Here is a 16,061-nt window from a genome sequence, read left to right as displayed (position 1 = left end):
CAACTTGTGCAAAGGCGTCGGCAACTCCGCAAGAACTGGAGGAAGGCAACTCAAGCAGAGAGAGAGGGTCTGAAAGTTCTGTGGGAGGAGGTCCGGAAAAGGCTAGCCGGGCTTCGCAGAGCTGAACGCATCCGCAAGCGCAGCCAGCGGAAGCAGAAAGAGCGAGCCAATTTCTTCAAGGATCCCTTTAAGTATGCCAGACAGCTACTGGAGGAAAAGAAGAGTGGCAAGCTTGAAATCACCAGGGAGAAATTGGAACATCATGTCAGAGACCAGTACAGTGATCCCCAAAGGAGCGTCCCCTTAGGAACTCCAGGATACGTACCCCAGCCGGCAAAGCCAACAGCTGAATTTAACATCATGCCCCCCAAGCTCAGCGAAGTCAGGCAAGTCGTGGAGAAGGCAAGGTCCTCTTCTGCACCTGGGCCCAATGGGGTCCCCTACAAGCTCTATAAGAACTGCCCCAAAGTACTAGAGCTGCTATGGTATCTGATGAGAACTGCTTGGAAAAAGCAAATCATTCCATCTGAGTGGCAAAGAGCGGTAGCAGTCTTCATCCCCAAGGAAATGAACTCCAAAGACATAAGCCAGTTCCGAAACATTGCTCTACTGAATGTAGAAGGAAAGATCTTCTTCTCAGTGCTAGCCAGGAGGATGACCAACTACCTGCTCGAGAACGGCTATGTTGACACCAGCTGCCAGAAGGCAGGAGTTCCAGGTTTCCCAGGATGTGTAGAGCACTCCACTATGATCTGGGACCAGATCCAGAAGGCCAAGCGGGAGAAGACCGACCTGCATGTCATCTGGCTTGACCTTGCCAATGCATACGGATCAGTACCACATCAGCTGGTCACCTACGCCATGGAATTTTTCCACATGCCCACCTGCGTCAAGAACCTAGTAGCACAGTACTTTAGCAACCTGCAGATGTGTTTTTCTCTCCAGGATTTCACCACCGGGTGGCAGCGGCTCGAAGTAGGAATCGCGATGGGGTGTACCATCTCTCCAATACTGTTCGTAGCAGCCTTTGAGATAATCCTCATCGGGGCAAGGCAAATGGTTGGGGGGATCAAACTCCCAACTGGTAAAAGGCTCCCTCCACTGAGGAGTTACATGGATGATGTCACCAGCCTCCTTCAGACAGCAGCATGTACATCAAGACTGCTGAATAGAATGGACGAATTGATGTCATGGGCAAGAATGAAGATCAAGCCCTCCAAGTCTCGGAGCTTGTCCCTCAGGAGAGGAGTCAGAAATGACAATACCATCTTTGTCGTTGGAGGAGAAAAAATCCCACTCCTATCAGAGCAACCCATCAAAAGCCTGGGGAGGCAGTACACTGCAGATCTATCTGACAAACAGATGGGGAAAACCGTCATGAAGCAGCTCTCTGACGGACTGACAAGGATCGACCAAAGCCAACTTCCTGGGAAGTTTAAGGTCTGGTGCTACCAGTTCACACTCTACAGGAGGGTAATGTGGCCCCTGAAAATGAGTGAGATTCCCTCATCAACCGTAAGTAAGATGGATGGAAAAGCCAACTCGTTCATCCGAAAGTGGTTGGGGCTGCCACGGTGCCTATCCGAAACTGGTCTCTTTGGAAAAAACATGCTGCAGCTGCCACTGCAGTCCATACAGCTGGGCTACATGCAAGAAAAGACCAGGTTGGTTCTCGAGCTGAGGGAGTCCCCAGATGAGTCAGTAAGGAACACAAATGCCAAGGTTCCTACTGGCCGTAAGTGGAATGCCCAAACCGAGGTCGACCAAGCTGTCAGTCGGCTACAACACCAGGAGATCATGGGTAGAGTTCAGGCAGGAAGAGCGGGGCTAGGATGGGGAGAGATGCCACGCTTTTGGTCCAAGGCCAGTCGCAAGCAAAGGAAGGAGATGGTGGTAGCAGAGGTGACGAGGATGGAGGAGGACCGCTACAAAATCAAGGCTGTGTCGCAGGGTCGTCAAGGAAGCTGGACAACCTGGGAGGGAATCATGAACCGGAACATCCGTTGGTCAGACGTGTGGAAGACCCCACAGGCAAGAATTAGCTTCCTTATTCGTTCAACCTACGACACGCTTCCCTGCCCTCGGAACCTCCACCAGTGGTTCGGGAATGAAGAATCCTGTGCACTCTGCAATGCCCCCAACGCAAGTCTCCAGCACATCTTGGCAGGCTGCAAGATCGCTCTCTCACAGGGACGCTACCGCTGGCGCCACGACCAGGTCCTGAGAAAGCTAGCCGAAGTACTGGAGGAGTGTCGACAGGGTAGCAAACAACCACAATCAGCAGAGGACCCCACCATCTTTGTGTCGGAAGGAGGGGTAAGGAGAAGCACTAGGTCAAGAGAAACAGCAAGGCTATTCTCCTCTAACCAGGAGTGGAACATGAGGGTTGACCTGGACAGGCAGCTCCGGTTCCCCACAGAGATAACCACCACATCTCTCCGGCCAGACATAGTGGTGTGGTCAACCAAGGTAAGATCGGTGCACCTCATTGAGCTCACTGTACCACTGGAGGAGGGGATTGAGGCCGCCTTTGAACGGAAGAAGGCCAAGTACTCAGAGCTCGCTGTTGAGTGCCGGGAGGCTGGCTGGAAGACTACCACCAATCCAGTGGAGGTCGGATGCCGAGGCTTCCTTGGGTTGTCAACCATACGCCTCTTGAGGGAAGCAGGAGTGACCGGAGGGAGGCTAAGGAGGGCAACAAAGGATCTGGCAGAGGAGGCAGAGAAAGGTAGCTTTTGGCTCTGGCTGAGGAGGAAAGATAGGTATTGGGGGAAGAACACCTAACCCCAAACAACAGTTGCAGGGATTACAGCTATCAGCTGCAGGGGGTGACAGGGAGACGTCCCTGTCACTGCTCCGCCACCAGGAGACGTTCCAGAATTAAAGGAGCGAAACGTTGGTGAATGGTGGTTTCTGGCTGATGACCCTGTAGCTGACCCATGGGCACTGGAGGAGGTGCGACAGGCAGCAATGCCCAGCAGGTGATAACATCTTCCTGTGCAATTACTGTACTTTTGATATTATACAATGTATGTAATGTATTATGTATGTTTTTATGTATTATATTATACTACTGATGTTTTAGTACTAACATTCATCATTTTTAAACATTGTGCATGTACATAGGTTTAGTTTATTAATTTGAAAAATTAGAAAAAAAACACAGTTGGATCACAAACCCATTTGAAATATTTATTTGATATCTGATTTTAAAGCCTAACTCTTGACAACAGATGACAGGTACAGTATTGCATTATACTGAGAAAAAAGAAAAGAAAAACAGAAAAACAAAAAAACACCAGCATCAGTATACATTAAAAAGGCATTTGACTAAATGAAAACAGACCTGTGTTCCAGTTTCACACCATGGACAGATGCTCAAGGCAGAACATACCACAAAATATTGTACCAGTTCATAACGTACAGTATGCATTTGTGTTTTGGGGTACATGAATACATACAAGAGCTGAAAAGAAAATAACCCAACAACATAAACTTGGATTTCACATTGCAAAGTTGTGATGCATCTATTTATTCAGCTATAAAATCTTCATGGTGGTGTAGAGGAAGGAGGAGGATATCAATCTCTGATTGAAAGAATGTGAGATTTAGAATCACAAATTGTGGTAATCATTCATAGTTTTGATAAAAACTCCCTTCTCATTCATGTTCTGCTAATGCATTGACAAATCATTAACAGCAGCAAAACTCGCTAAACCCTTTTACGGTATCTGACAGGTCAACTAAACACCTAGACATTCGGGGAAAAAAAAATGTCTAGACTAGTTTACACAGAAAGATGACTAATAAAGAGCTGTATGTACGCGGAAGACAAGATAAAGGGGGATTAGTGTTTTTTTTTTCTCTAGTAATGACCTTACTGCTATTCCACAACTAAGTGGCAGTATTTAAGTGCTTAACCACAAATATGAATGAAGCATGAGAAATGAGAAAGAATTCAATCTCCGTGAGGAGAGAAAAGAACCCTGTTATCCATAACGGGAGAAAGACGAAATATAAAAAAAAATATTTGGCAAAAAAAATAAAATAACATTAATAAGAAAATAAAAATATAAAATATGAATTACATTCAAACACAGAGCCTGGTACCGATCAGTCGACATTTCTCGAGTCTCGCTCTTAGTCTCATAACACAAACACACTCGCACATGCAACATCTGTGATTTTACAGTTGAGGTCAAAAGTTTACACCCCCCCCCCCCTTTCAGAATCATTAAAAATATTAATTATTTGACCAAAATAAGAGGGATCATACAAAATGCATGTTATTGTTTATTTAGTACTGACCTAAATAAGATATTTCACATAAGATGTTTACATATAGTCCACAAAAGAAATGAATAGTGTTTTTTTGTTTAGTGATAGTTGTTCATGAGTCCTTTGTTTGTCCTGAACAGTTAAACTGCCTGCTGTTCTTCAGGAAAACCCTTCAGGTCCCACAAATTCTTTTGTGTATTTGAACCCTTACCAATGACTGTATGATTTTGAGATCCATTATTTCACAATAAAGACAACTGACTCATAAGCAACGATCACACAAGGTTCAAACGCTCACTGATGCTCTAGAAAGAAACATGATGCATTAAGAACTGAATACTTTTTGAATTTCTTGTCTTCTGGTAAACATGTAAGTATCTTCTGTAGCCTCCGAAGGGCAGTACTAAATAAAAAAAAATGATATTTAGGCAAAATAATACAAATTTACACATATCCAATCTGGCTCTTAATGCATGTTTTTTCCTTCTGGAGCATCAGTGAGCGTTTGAACCTTCTGTAATAGTTGCATATGAGTCCCTCAGTTATCCATTGTTGGAAAGGGTTCAAATACACAAAAATGCAGACAAAACCAAAGACTTTGTGGGAACTGATGGATTTTTCTGACGAACAGCAGGTTCTTTAACAGTTCAGGACAAACAAGGGACTCATGAACAACTATCACTAAACAAAAAAACTGAATCATTCAGGTAATAACACAGTATTAAGAATTAAGTGTATGTAAACTTTTGAACAGGGTCATTTTTATACAACTATTATTTTCTTTTGTGACTATATGTAAATGTCTTTCATGTGAAATATCTTAACAGGTCAGTACTAAATAAAACATGCATTTTGTATGATCCCTCTTATTTTGGTCATAAAAAGAACATTTTTATTGATTCGGAAAGGGGGCTGTAAACTTTTGCCCTCAACTGAAGCTATGTAGCTACACAACAACTGGCTTGTAAACTCAAAAATGCACATAAACCAAAAAAACTGACCGAGGGCTCTCGTTATCGTTGTCGTACCGCCACTAACATCCCATTTCATTTGGTATCAAAATCAAGTTTTTAAAAGTGCAAAAACAAACTGAAAACACTCCGAGCCTCTCCGACATTCACACACACTCGCTCTCACAAAGTTTTGTGTGCCTGTGTGCACATTTCAAAGCTACATTACTAATAAAAAAAGAAAAACGCAAGAAATTATTCGCACTATTATTGCTATCTCTCTAGATTCAAACGGAAACTGCAGCGTTCTAGTGTTTCGCTAGTAATTAGTCGTAAAAAATATAATATTAAGTGTACATATCGTAAAGAATACACAGAGACAATTATTACTAAGACCTGACAGTGATATAGGAACATGTGAGTAAAGATATGTGCACACATTAAACACTGATGTGTCGTTTTCTGATATTCCAAGGCACACTCGCCCTCGGTTTTTCTAACACAAAACGCTCACCTGAGTTCGTTCTGATACCAACCAAAGACACAATAAGAATCAAACAGCCTTACGTAAACATGTTAAAAGGGATAGTTCACTCTATAACGTAAATACTGTTTCGTTTACTCACCCTCATCGTGCCATAGACTTTGGAAAAGAAGATGTCGGTCCACACAGACATTTATATTTTCATTTGCTGAAAACTGCATTCAGATTAACAAATCGGCTATAAAACACAGCACACCAGGTTTTAAAGGGATAGTTCACACAAAAATGAAAATGCTGTCATTAATTACTCACCCTCATGATGTCCCAAACCTGTAAGACCTTTGTTTATCTTCAGAACACAAAACAAGATATTTTTGGATGAAATCCGAGAGCTTTCTGGACTATTTAAATGATGTCCTTACTACGTTTCTGGGCCTGGGAACATTTCAGTTACATTGCTGTCTTTGGAGGGTCAGAAAGCTCTTAGATTTCTTCAAAAAAAAACTTGTGTTCTGAAAATGAACAAAGGTCTTATGGGTTTGTAACAACATGAGGGTGAGAAATTAATGAGTTTTCATTTTTGGGTGAACTGTCCAGCAAATGATGTCATTGTTTCTAGTGTTTTGACCAATTGGAATGGACCAAGTATGAAAAAATGTAAATGAGATTTAAACCCTATAATGGCGGGAAATTTTTCACAAACTAATACTTCAGTCCATTTTTTAATTAGTCATAATGACTAATTTTATCGCTTTTGTTTGTCTTTCTTTAAACTTGACAGTATAAATTACCATCTGTGTTCTGTGATGAAGAAGCAGCATGAACATTATTTAAAATATCTTCTTTTGTGTTTTTCAGAAGAAAGTCATTCACGTTTGGAACAACCTGATCGTGAGTAAATATTTACTTTAAGGTGAACTATCCCTTTTATATGGAAGCTTATTTTTGCCAGAGTAAAAAAAAAAAAAAAAGGTAATTGCAAATTTTTCCTCACAATTCTGACTTTTTTCCCTTAGAACTGCACCTTGCAATTAAGAGCCATTTTTATCTTTTATCATTTTTTCTTACAATTCTATATATTAGTGCTGTGAAAATGATTAATCACGATTAATCACATCCAAAATAAAAGTTTGTGTTTATATATAAATATGAATATACTGTATATACACACACATACGCATTTCATAAATCTATACATTTGTGTGTATACACAGTACAACACATATGTAAACACAAATTTTTATTGAAATTAATTCATCTAGTTTTGGAACAGTACGATTTTTAATGTTTGGTGAGCAGAAAAAAAAATATTTATTTGAATATATTTTAGAATGTAATTTATTCCTTTGATTTCATTTTTAGCATCTTTACTTCATTTACATGATCCTTCAGAAATCATTGTAATATTCTGATTTGCTGCTCAAAAAACATGCATAATTTATTATTTATTATTATTAATTATTAAGTATAAATTGTTTTAGGTTTCTTTGATGAATAGAAAGTTCAGAAGAACAGCATTTATCTGAAATGGGAATCTTTTGTAACATTAAATGTCTTTATCACTTTTGATCAATTTAAACTATCCTTGCTAAATAAAAGTAATAATTTCTATAATTTAAAAAAAAAATTATAGAGAATTATTGACTCCAAGCTTTTAAACGGTATAGTGTATATGTTACAAAAACGTTTTATATCAGAAAAATGCAAAACTTTTTATTCATCAAAGAATCCTGAAATAAATAAACTCAACTGTTTTAAATATTAATAATAACAATATTTATAATAATAAATGTTCATATGCAAATCAGCATATTAGAATGATTTCTGAAGAATGACACTGAAGACTGGAGTAACGATGGTTTCAACTTTGACCACAAATAAATTACATTTTAAAATATATTCAATTAAAAAGCAGTTATTTTAAATATTAAATTTTAAAAAACATTTATATTGTTTTTGCTGTCCTTTGGATCAAATTAATGCAGGCTTGGTGAGCAGAAAAGACTTTAAAAAAAATCTTACTGTTCAGAAACTTTTGACTGTGGCGGAAACAAGCTTCCATTCTTTTTATATAAAAACATCCTACAACAAAAAGATACTGAGACCTGCTCTCTATTATTTTTGCTTATACATATGTGTTTGTGTGGATGGTGGCGGAGCTGGAAACATAAATGCTGTGGAAACATGAGTGCAAACAAATCAGTACTGAAATCAAATCAGTACCGGGCCCAAGGGCTACAGCAAACAGAGATATCAATCAAGACTGAACACACACACACACACACACACACACACACACACACACACACACACACACAGGCTTGCATCTCTTGCCTTATTCTAAGTGGAAAATACTGGTTCAGAAACATAAAAATAACACTATAAATCACGCCTGTCAATGTACCGAGAATATTTACGCATACATGAGAATTCATTTGCGGATGTGCATTATATTCTACTTCCTCAACGCTCAACAAACACACACACACACACACACACACACACAGACCGTAGTGGGGCTGCTCTCACAGGGTTCAAAGGTCAGTGTTCCCAACAGTGAAGATGTCTTCATTCGGGAAGACAGAGATCATCTAGAGTACCGCTAATGCTCAAACCAAAAAGACCCATGTAACTATACAGCAGACCGATGGAAACTGCGAATGCCAGAGGGAGAGGAAACGTTTGAAAACAGGAAGCCACGGCCTTTAACATTTAATGGGTGGAGTCGAGCGGTGGGTGTAATTCTGTTACATTGGGCCGTTACTACTGGAGCCGCCCCTGCAGAACAAGACAGAGCTACATTTAGATATTAGACTTTAAAGGAGAAGTTCACTTCCAGAACAAAATGTACAGACAATTTACTCACCCCCTTGTCATCCAAGATGTTCATGTCTTTCTTTCTTCAGTCGTAAAGAAATTGTTTTTTGAGGAAAACATTTTTAGGATCTCTCTTCATATAGTGGACTTCTCTGGTACCCATGAGTTTGAACAAAATGCAAAATGCAGCTTCAAAGGGCTCTAAGTCAAGGAATAAGGGTCTTATCTAGCGAAACAATCAGTTATTTCCCCCCCAAAAAACGGACCATTTATATACTTTTTAACCTCAAGTGCTTGTCTTGTCTAGTTCTGCGTGTACTCTGTGTCCTACATCGCTGAAAAAAGGTAAAACAGCGATATAGAGTGATTTTGAAGCTGAAGGAGAAACTGAGATGGGAGTTTTTTAACATACCCAATATGTTCTGAACCGGAATACACAAGAGTTCACACAGAGCTAGACTAGACGAGCATTTGAGGTTAAAAAGTATATCAATTGTAATTTTTTTAAGAAATAACCAATCGTTTTGCTAGATAAGGCCCTTCTTCCTCGGCTGGAATCGTTTCAGTGTTCATTTTGACAGCAAATTTTGATTTAGTCAGTCTTTTGACTAAAATGTAATTTAGTTTTAGTCATATTTTAGTCATCTGAATGTGCTTTAGTTTTTGTCTAGTTTTAGTTGACTAAATCTTTAGTAGATCAGCTAAAATCTAATGGGTTTAGTTACAGTGTAATGCATTCATCTAAAATTACCAAACTCATTGTATAAGTTTGATATTAAAGGTCCCATATCGTACACATTTCTGGAGGTTTATTTTATTTGTTGATGTCCTTAAGAATATATATTTGCGGTATAAGTGCCAAAATCCATCTCAATATATTTTTACAGCTCCTTTTTTAGGAGCTCTGTCAAAAACAGGTCGATTTTGGCCCATCTAATTAATATTCATGAGCCTCTCTTCTGATTGGCCTGTTGTTTTCTGAGTGACGCACAACCAGGCCAATCACAGGTAACTACGGTCATGTATGCTGTAAGCGTAAGCGAGCTCAGAGCAATAGAGAGAGCTGATACTCAACAGGATATTTTAGAATGATCATTAATGTTTTTTCTTTTACAAACACCGAATGCAGTAAGCTACATAACTGTTGCTTTAGTAAAGCCCCTTTCACAATGCGCGCTGATTCTGGAAAATTACGGGAACTGTGTGAACCAAAGCCAGAGACATAAAGGCAGTGTTGTAGTAATGATTAGTTAGTTTCAGTTTAGTGAAACGTACGGGTCGCATTACATCTCAAATCCAAACGTCACATGTCTTTATGGTTTGTGTGTAAAGCACGCACAGATTCCGGAAAACAACTGTGAATGAACCAAATTAAACAATTCCGGAACAAATCGTGGGACACATTATCCGTGTATTTACCGGAATCGCTGTGTGAAAGAGGCTGAAGTTGACGTGCCGCTGGTCTCTTATATTAACGTTGTTCTGAAGCCTGTGTAATGATGGTAGCTTGACATCTATCGACTGAACAGGGTTTTCTCAACTTGTTTTCCTGTTGTTGTTGCTCAATGGAATGGATGCGTTGTTGTCTGGGGGTTTGACAAAAGGAGGGTGGGACGTTGGTTTGTGACTGAAGGCGGTGACTTGAGTCGATCGGACGTCACATCGTTACGGAAGTCACAGCTGCTCGTGAAAATGAACAGCTACTTTAAGCAGGCTGTGTGCAGTTTACTGTGGATTGACTGTTTTGAAACTCATATGGTAGTTACATAGCCCCTAGACCTTAGTTATCATGAAAAAAGCCAGGAAATTTTGATTTTGACGATATGGGACCTTTAAGGTTTTATCATGATAGACTTAACTGCTAAAGAAAGAAAGAAAGAAAAAAAAGCAAGAATATAGGCTAGTTATGCATCCCAAAACTTTTACATTAAATGTACACTTTTGGTGGAATGACCTGCCCAACTCAATCCAAACATCTTCAAGAATCGGCTAAAACACATCTCTTCTATCTTTATTTGACCCTCTACCTCTCGCACCCTCTATTACAATTTGATTCTAAAAAAAACTTGCCCTTTTAGACTTATTCTCTATTAATTTACTTACTGCTTGTTTTCTAAAAAAATATATATATAAAAATAAAAAACTAACACTAACTTCTCTGTTCTTGTTTTATTCCATCTCTATTATTTTACTTACTGCTTGTTTTCCGAAACAAACAAACAAAAAACTAACTAACACTAGCTTCTCTGTTCTTGTTGTATTCTATCTGTCTATTTTTAGGCCTCTAACACTAGCTTTTTAATCTATTTTCTTTTCATTTGTTATATAATAAAAAAAAAACCTTGATACAGTATGTGTACTGCGTTAGGCTAAATGAGACTTGTCATAGCACTTGTGTGTTATTGCTCTTTTGTTGTTTTTGATTGCTTCCATTGGATAAAAGCATCTGTTAAATGTCTAAATGTAATGTAATGCATTCTTTATAACAACTGTTTTCCAACATTCTTCATTATTGCAAGCAGACATATTTATATAAATAAATTCTGATTAATCTTTATATAGGGCTACTAAAGTGACTTAGTCAAGATCAGTGAGTGATTTACTCTCTTTTGTTGCTTGATTAACATCAATGCCACAGACAGTAGCAACTAAATTAGGCTGCTGTCCCTTTAAAACCGAATGTACAGATGCAATATACTAACACATCTGATATTGTCCCAACTGTTTACGTTCACATAAGACATAACCAAGTGTGTTTCACGTGAATACTCATCAAAATGGACAATTCAACATAATTTTGTGTGTATTTCTCAATTCATGAGATGCGAGAAAATAGGCTACTCAACTCATGCGTCGTGTAAGAGGCGCTGCTTCGGTGTCTGCACTTGTAAACCGGACCGAATTGAGTTCTCTTTTATGTCATCAAATTTATCCATATGTCTTCTCTTCTTTTACTCCCAGATATTGACATTTTTGTGAATGTATGCCAGCGTATGTCCCGCCAGATAAATCAATAGGCTATGATACGGTAGGGTTGGGCGATATGGCAAAAAAAATTATCACAAAAATTTTTTTCATATCAGTCGATATCGATAATTATCACGATAAATGTCACATCTTTATATCTATCAATTTTAAAGGCAGATTTTTACTTCTGAATGAAAGAAAAACCAGACAGTTATTATTTATGATTTATTGTCAGAACATGACAAATACTTTCCAAACAATGATCAATTGAGATAGAATACAGATTAGAATATTACTAGTAAAATCAACATATAATACAGATATTATATGTTGATAATAGAATACATATAATAGAATACAATATTATTAATATTAATAGAATGTATAAAACGTTTTTATAAAAAAATAAGAACTGTAATGTGATACATGACTTGTAACATGGCTCTGACTGTAAATGCAGAGTTAAAGTGATTAAGTATATTTATCATTCAACAAAAATAAGAATAGACATCTTTTCAGCATGCCAATCCCTTTGTGCAGCTGATTTAACACATTGTCAAATGTTTTAGCTGTCTGACAATATAAATAAAAAAATAATGGCTCAGGGCTCTATGCGCACTTGTGCTCCTAACTTTAAAAATTTAGTAGCACAGTCAAAATTTTAGGAGCACATTCTAAACAATAATCAAAACTCTGATAAAAAAAAATAAGCCTTCCTATTACAAGGCGATTTTGACTCCTCAAAGTGATTTACAGGGGAATTTTGATTTTTTACCTTTGTTTTTACCTTTTCATATGTTTAATGAGGCTCAGAGGTGACATGAGTGCAATCAAAATCAGAAATTCATGTTGAGATTAATGTTTCATATATAAAATTTTGAATACAGAAATATTAAAGATTTAAATAACTGAACAGATCTGCCAGCAGGTGGCGGCAAGACGCTGATTTAATTACTGAATCATATCATTCTTTTGATTCGTTCGAACGGATGGTTCATTGGGGAATAAAGCAAGTGGCTGACTTTATGAATGGGAAATTGAATCATTTCACTAGATTCGTTTAAAAACGCACGTTTCATTCATAAACGAAACACCGCTGTGTTTGAATGGAGATGCGCGCAGTTGTGACTTGTTTCTTTACTTTTGACGACGAAATAGAGCAAAATCAGGCATATTGTTGTAGTCAGTCAATGTAAGTCACATAATAATAACTTGTTTATTTAACTGCAGTATTAGATCAATTTCTCATTTACAAACTCCCTTCAAAATTATTTAAAGCTGTCACTCATCTTAGTTTGCGATATCACAAAGATCTATTATAAACATCAATGCTCTCTTTACTGCACAATCAGCCTCTTATTTACACTCTCTCTACACCTTGTTTATGAAAGGATTCGTGAGATGTGTCTGTGATACATTACTCAACGTTGCAAAAACACGTAGAAACCTTTGAAGCTCCGCTGAGCGCAAACACAAATATGCTGATCGGGTCAGTCTCACATGGTGCTCGCACGTACTAATTTTTAGTCGCAAATGCGAGTGAAATGGTCGCACTGTAGAGCCCTGTGGCTATAAACTAAATAATGCAAAATGCCTGCGCAGCGTTACACATTATCGAGCGCTTATCGAACTGTCATTATCGTTTTATCGAAAAAACAAAAAAACTATATCGTGATCATTATCGTTATCGAATTAACGCCCAGCCCTTTGATACGGTTTAAGTCAGCAGATTCGTTCTGAATGAATCTCTTCCTAAATCGTCCCTTTCTAACATTTGTCTCATTTTTATTACTTAATGAAAATGTTAGGGAAGGGGTGATTTAGGAACGAATCTGCTGCGTTAGAAGGTTAGATGCCTTGTTAGATGTCCGTTTTGATGAGTATTCACATAAACACACTCGGTTACGTCTTAGGTGAACGTAAACAGTTGGGAGTATATCAGATGTGTTGGTACATTGCATCCGAGCGTTCGGTTTTAAAGGGACAGCAGCCTAATTTAGTTGCTATTGTCTGTGGCATTGATGTTATTCAAGCAAAAAAAGAGAGTAAATCACTCACTGATCTTGACTAAGTCACTTTAGTAGCCCTAATAAAGATTAATCTAAATTTGTTTATATAAATATGTCTGCTTGCAAGAATAAAGAATGCTGGAAAACAGTTGTTATAAAGAATGCATAATTAGCTTATATACTATGTTCTTGTTTCTTTATGTGTGTAAGTGGTTTCATTTAATTTTAATATAATAGCATGTTGCGTGTCACAGCAGTTAAGTCTATCATGATAAAACCTTAATATCAATCCTATACAATGAGTTTGGCAATTTTAGAGAAATGCTTAATACATTTCAACTAACCCATTAGATTTTAGCTGATCTTCTACCGAAGGTTTAGTCGACTAAAACTAGACAAAAACTAAAACACATTCAGATGAAGTCGAAAGACTATGACTACGACTAAATCAAAATATGCTGTCAAAATGAACACTGAAACGATCCCAGCCAAGGAAGAAGGGTCTTATCTACCAAAACAATTGGTTATTTCTCAAAAAAATTTTTGACCTCAAATGCTTGTCTAGTCTAGCTCTGTGTGAACTCTGTGTATTCCGGTTCAGAACAGATTGGGTATGTCGAAAAACTACCATGTCATAGTATTTGTCATTCAAAACGAGTTTTGTTTCATTATCGTCCCCTTTTTTGTCGGTGAAAAAATGTTGTTGACGAAAATTTTGACAGAATTAACACTGGATCATTTAGAGCTCTTTGAAGCTGCATTTAAACAGCATTTTGGACGTTCAAACTCACAGGCACCATAGAAGTCCACTATACAGAGAGAAATTCTGAAAGGTTTTTCTATAAAACAATTTATTTACCACTGAAGAATGAAAGACTTGAACATCTTGGATAACAAGGGGCTAGGTAAATCTGTACATTCTTGTTCTGGAAGTGAACTTCTCCTTTAACTACACATCCAGTAATTTTCTTATAGAAAAACACTCACTTCTGCTCCTTGGGCGACTGAGTATTAGTGATGCTTCCTGTTGCTATGACATCTGTTGCCATGCCACCTGTTGCTCTGGCATTAGTGTCACTGAAAGACAGTGGAAGGAGCATCACTGTGCACATTTTGTTATATAAAGCATCAATATGCAATTTTTTAACAAATAGTGCATAGACTGAATGCAAGAATGTGTACTAGCAGGTTTTACCTGATGAAGACTGCTTTCTCGTTTTTTGCATCTACACTGAGTTTAACGGTCTCCTTGGCATTGGCTGTGGCGACGCTCTCTATGATGATGTTGTTTCGGTCTTCCTCTTCCTCACTGTCTGTGCCACTGGAGCTGCTGTCGGACGCCACCAGAGGAGCCTTCCTCGTCCCACACACACTCCACACACATGTTGATGAGCCTTTAACTTACACACCACACATGAACTGATGTTAAGGTACCATTTCAAAAGTGTTTAGAACAAATAACTATCAAAAATACCTCAAATACCTAATCATATATTACAATAATAATAATAATTATTATTATTATTGTTAAATATTTACAAGGTAAATAGTAATAATAATAATAAGGTTTTTAATTATATTACTATAACTGCTACTACTACTACTAATAATAATAATTATTACTATTAACAACACCAAACTTTTACAAACATCTTGGATGGGAAATTAATATTCTTATGGCTACTATCATTTAGAAGTAGAAAATTATTTATTAAATATTTATAATAATAAAAAACATTTTATTATTAATAAAATTGATAAAAAAATATTATTAATATCGATAAAAATAATAATGATGATATAATAATATTTAAACATAAAAATAAATGAAAGCAATCAAATGATGATGATGATGATTATTATTAACAGCACCAAATGTTTAAAAGCATATTGCTTAGAAATTTATATTCTTATGGCTAACATCAGTTAGAGGGAGAAAATAATTTATTAAATTTAAACATTATATATTTTATATTATTGCCGCTATTTTTTCTTATTAATAAAAATAATATTAGTGATAAAAATAAAAATTATGATAATGATAATATTTAAACAAAATTGAAATATCAAATTATTTTTACTAAAAATGATATATTTCATTAATCCCATTAAAACTACATAATTACATACAATTACATTATTTTATTATTATTATTAATAGTAGTAATAATAATATATATAAAAAAATAATAATATTAGTAATAAAAATGTTATATTTCATTTTAAATTATTATTATTATTATTATTATTATTATATATTTACAAATTAACAACAATAATAATAAAAATAATATTAATAATAATATTTAGAGGGAGAAAATTATTAAAATAAAACATTACATATTTTATTATTGTTATTATTATTATTAATAATAATAGTGATACAAATAAAAATGATCATGATTATGATAATAATAATAATAATATTTCAATTAAATTCAATGACATCAAATTATTATTATTACTACTACTACTAATAATGATAATAATGAAAAATCTTTATTTTGCATTAATCACATTAAAACTACATAATTACATAAACTACATAAATTTACT

The 16,061-nt window shown here is 36.5% G+C and overlaps 1 protein-coding gene across 2 annotated transcripts in view; it reads right to left on the bottom strand.

Annotated features, from left to right (window-relative positions):
• Window positions 1–3,178: 3,178 nt before the first annotated feature.
• Window positions 3,179–16,061, bottom strand: part of ppp6r2b (protein phosphatase 6, regulatory subunit 2b) — a 36,563-nt gene continuing 23,680 nt past the window's right edge. For both annotated transcript variants that reach the window (XM_073850026.1, XM_073850027.1), the window contains 3 exons: window positions 14,701–14,905; window positions 14,493–14,582; window positions 3,179–8,490 (listed from right to left, as the gene is read on the bottom strand). In XM_073850026.1, coding sequence (XP_073706127.1) covers window positions 8,460–8,490; window positions 14,493–14,582; window positions 14,701–14,905 — 326 coding nt within the window. In that variant the 3' untranslated portion in view covers window positions 3,179–8,459. The remainder of the gene's footprint in view (window positions 8,491–14,492; window positions 14,583–14,700; window positions 14,906–16,061) is intronic.

This window comes from Garra rufa, chromosome 11, assembly GCF_049309525.1.
Source record: "Garra rufa chromosome 11, GarRuf1.0, whole genome shotgun sequence".
Classification (NCBI taxonomy): Eukaryota; Metazoa; Chordata; class Actinopteri; order Cypriniformes; family Cyprinidae; genus Garra; species Garra rufa.
Note: the sequence above shows the minus strand (reverse complement) of the source record. Positions and strands in the feature narration are given on the sequence as shown.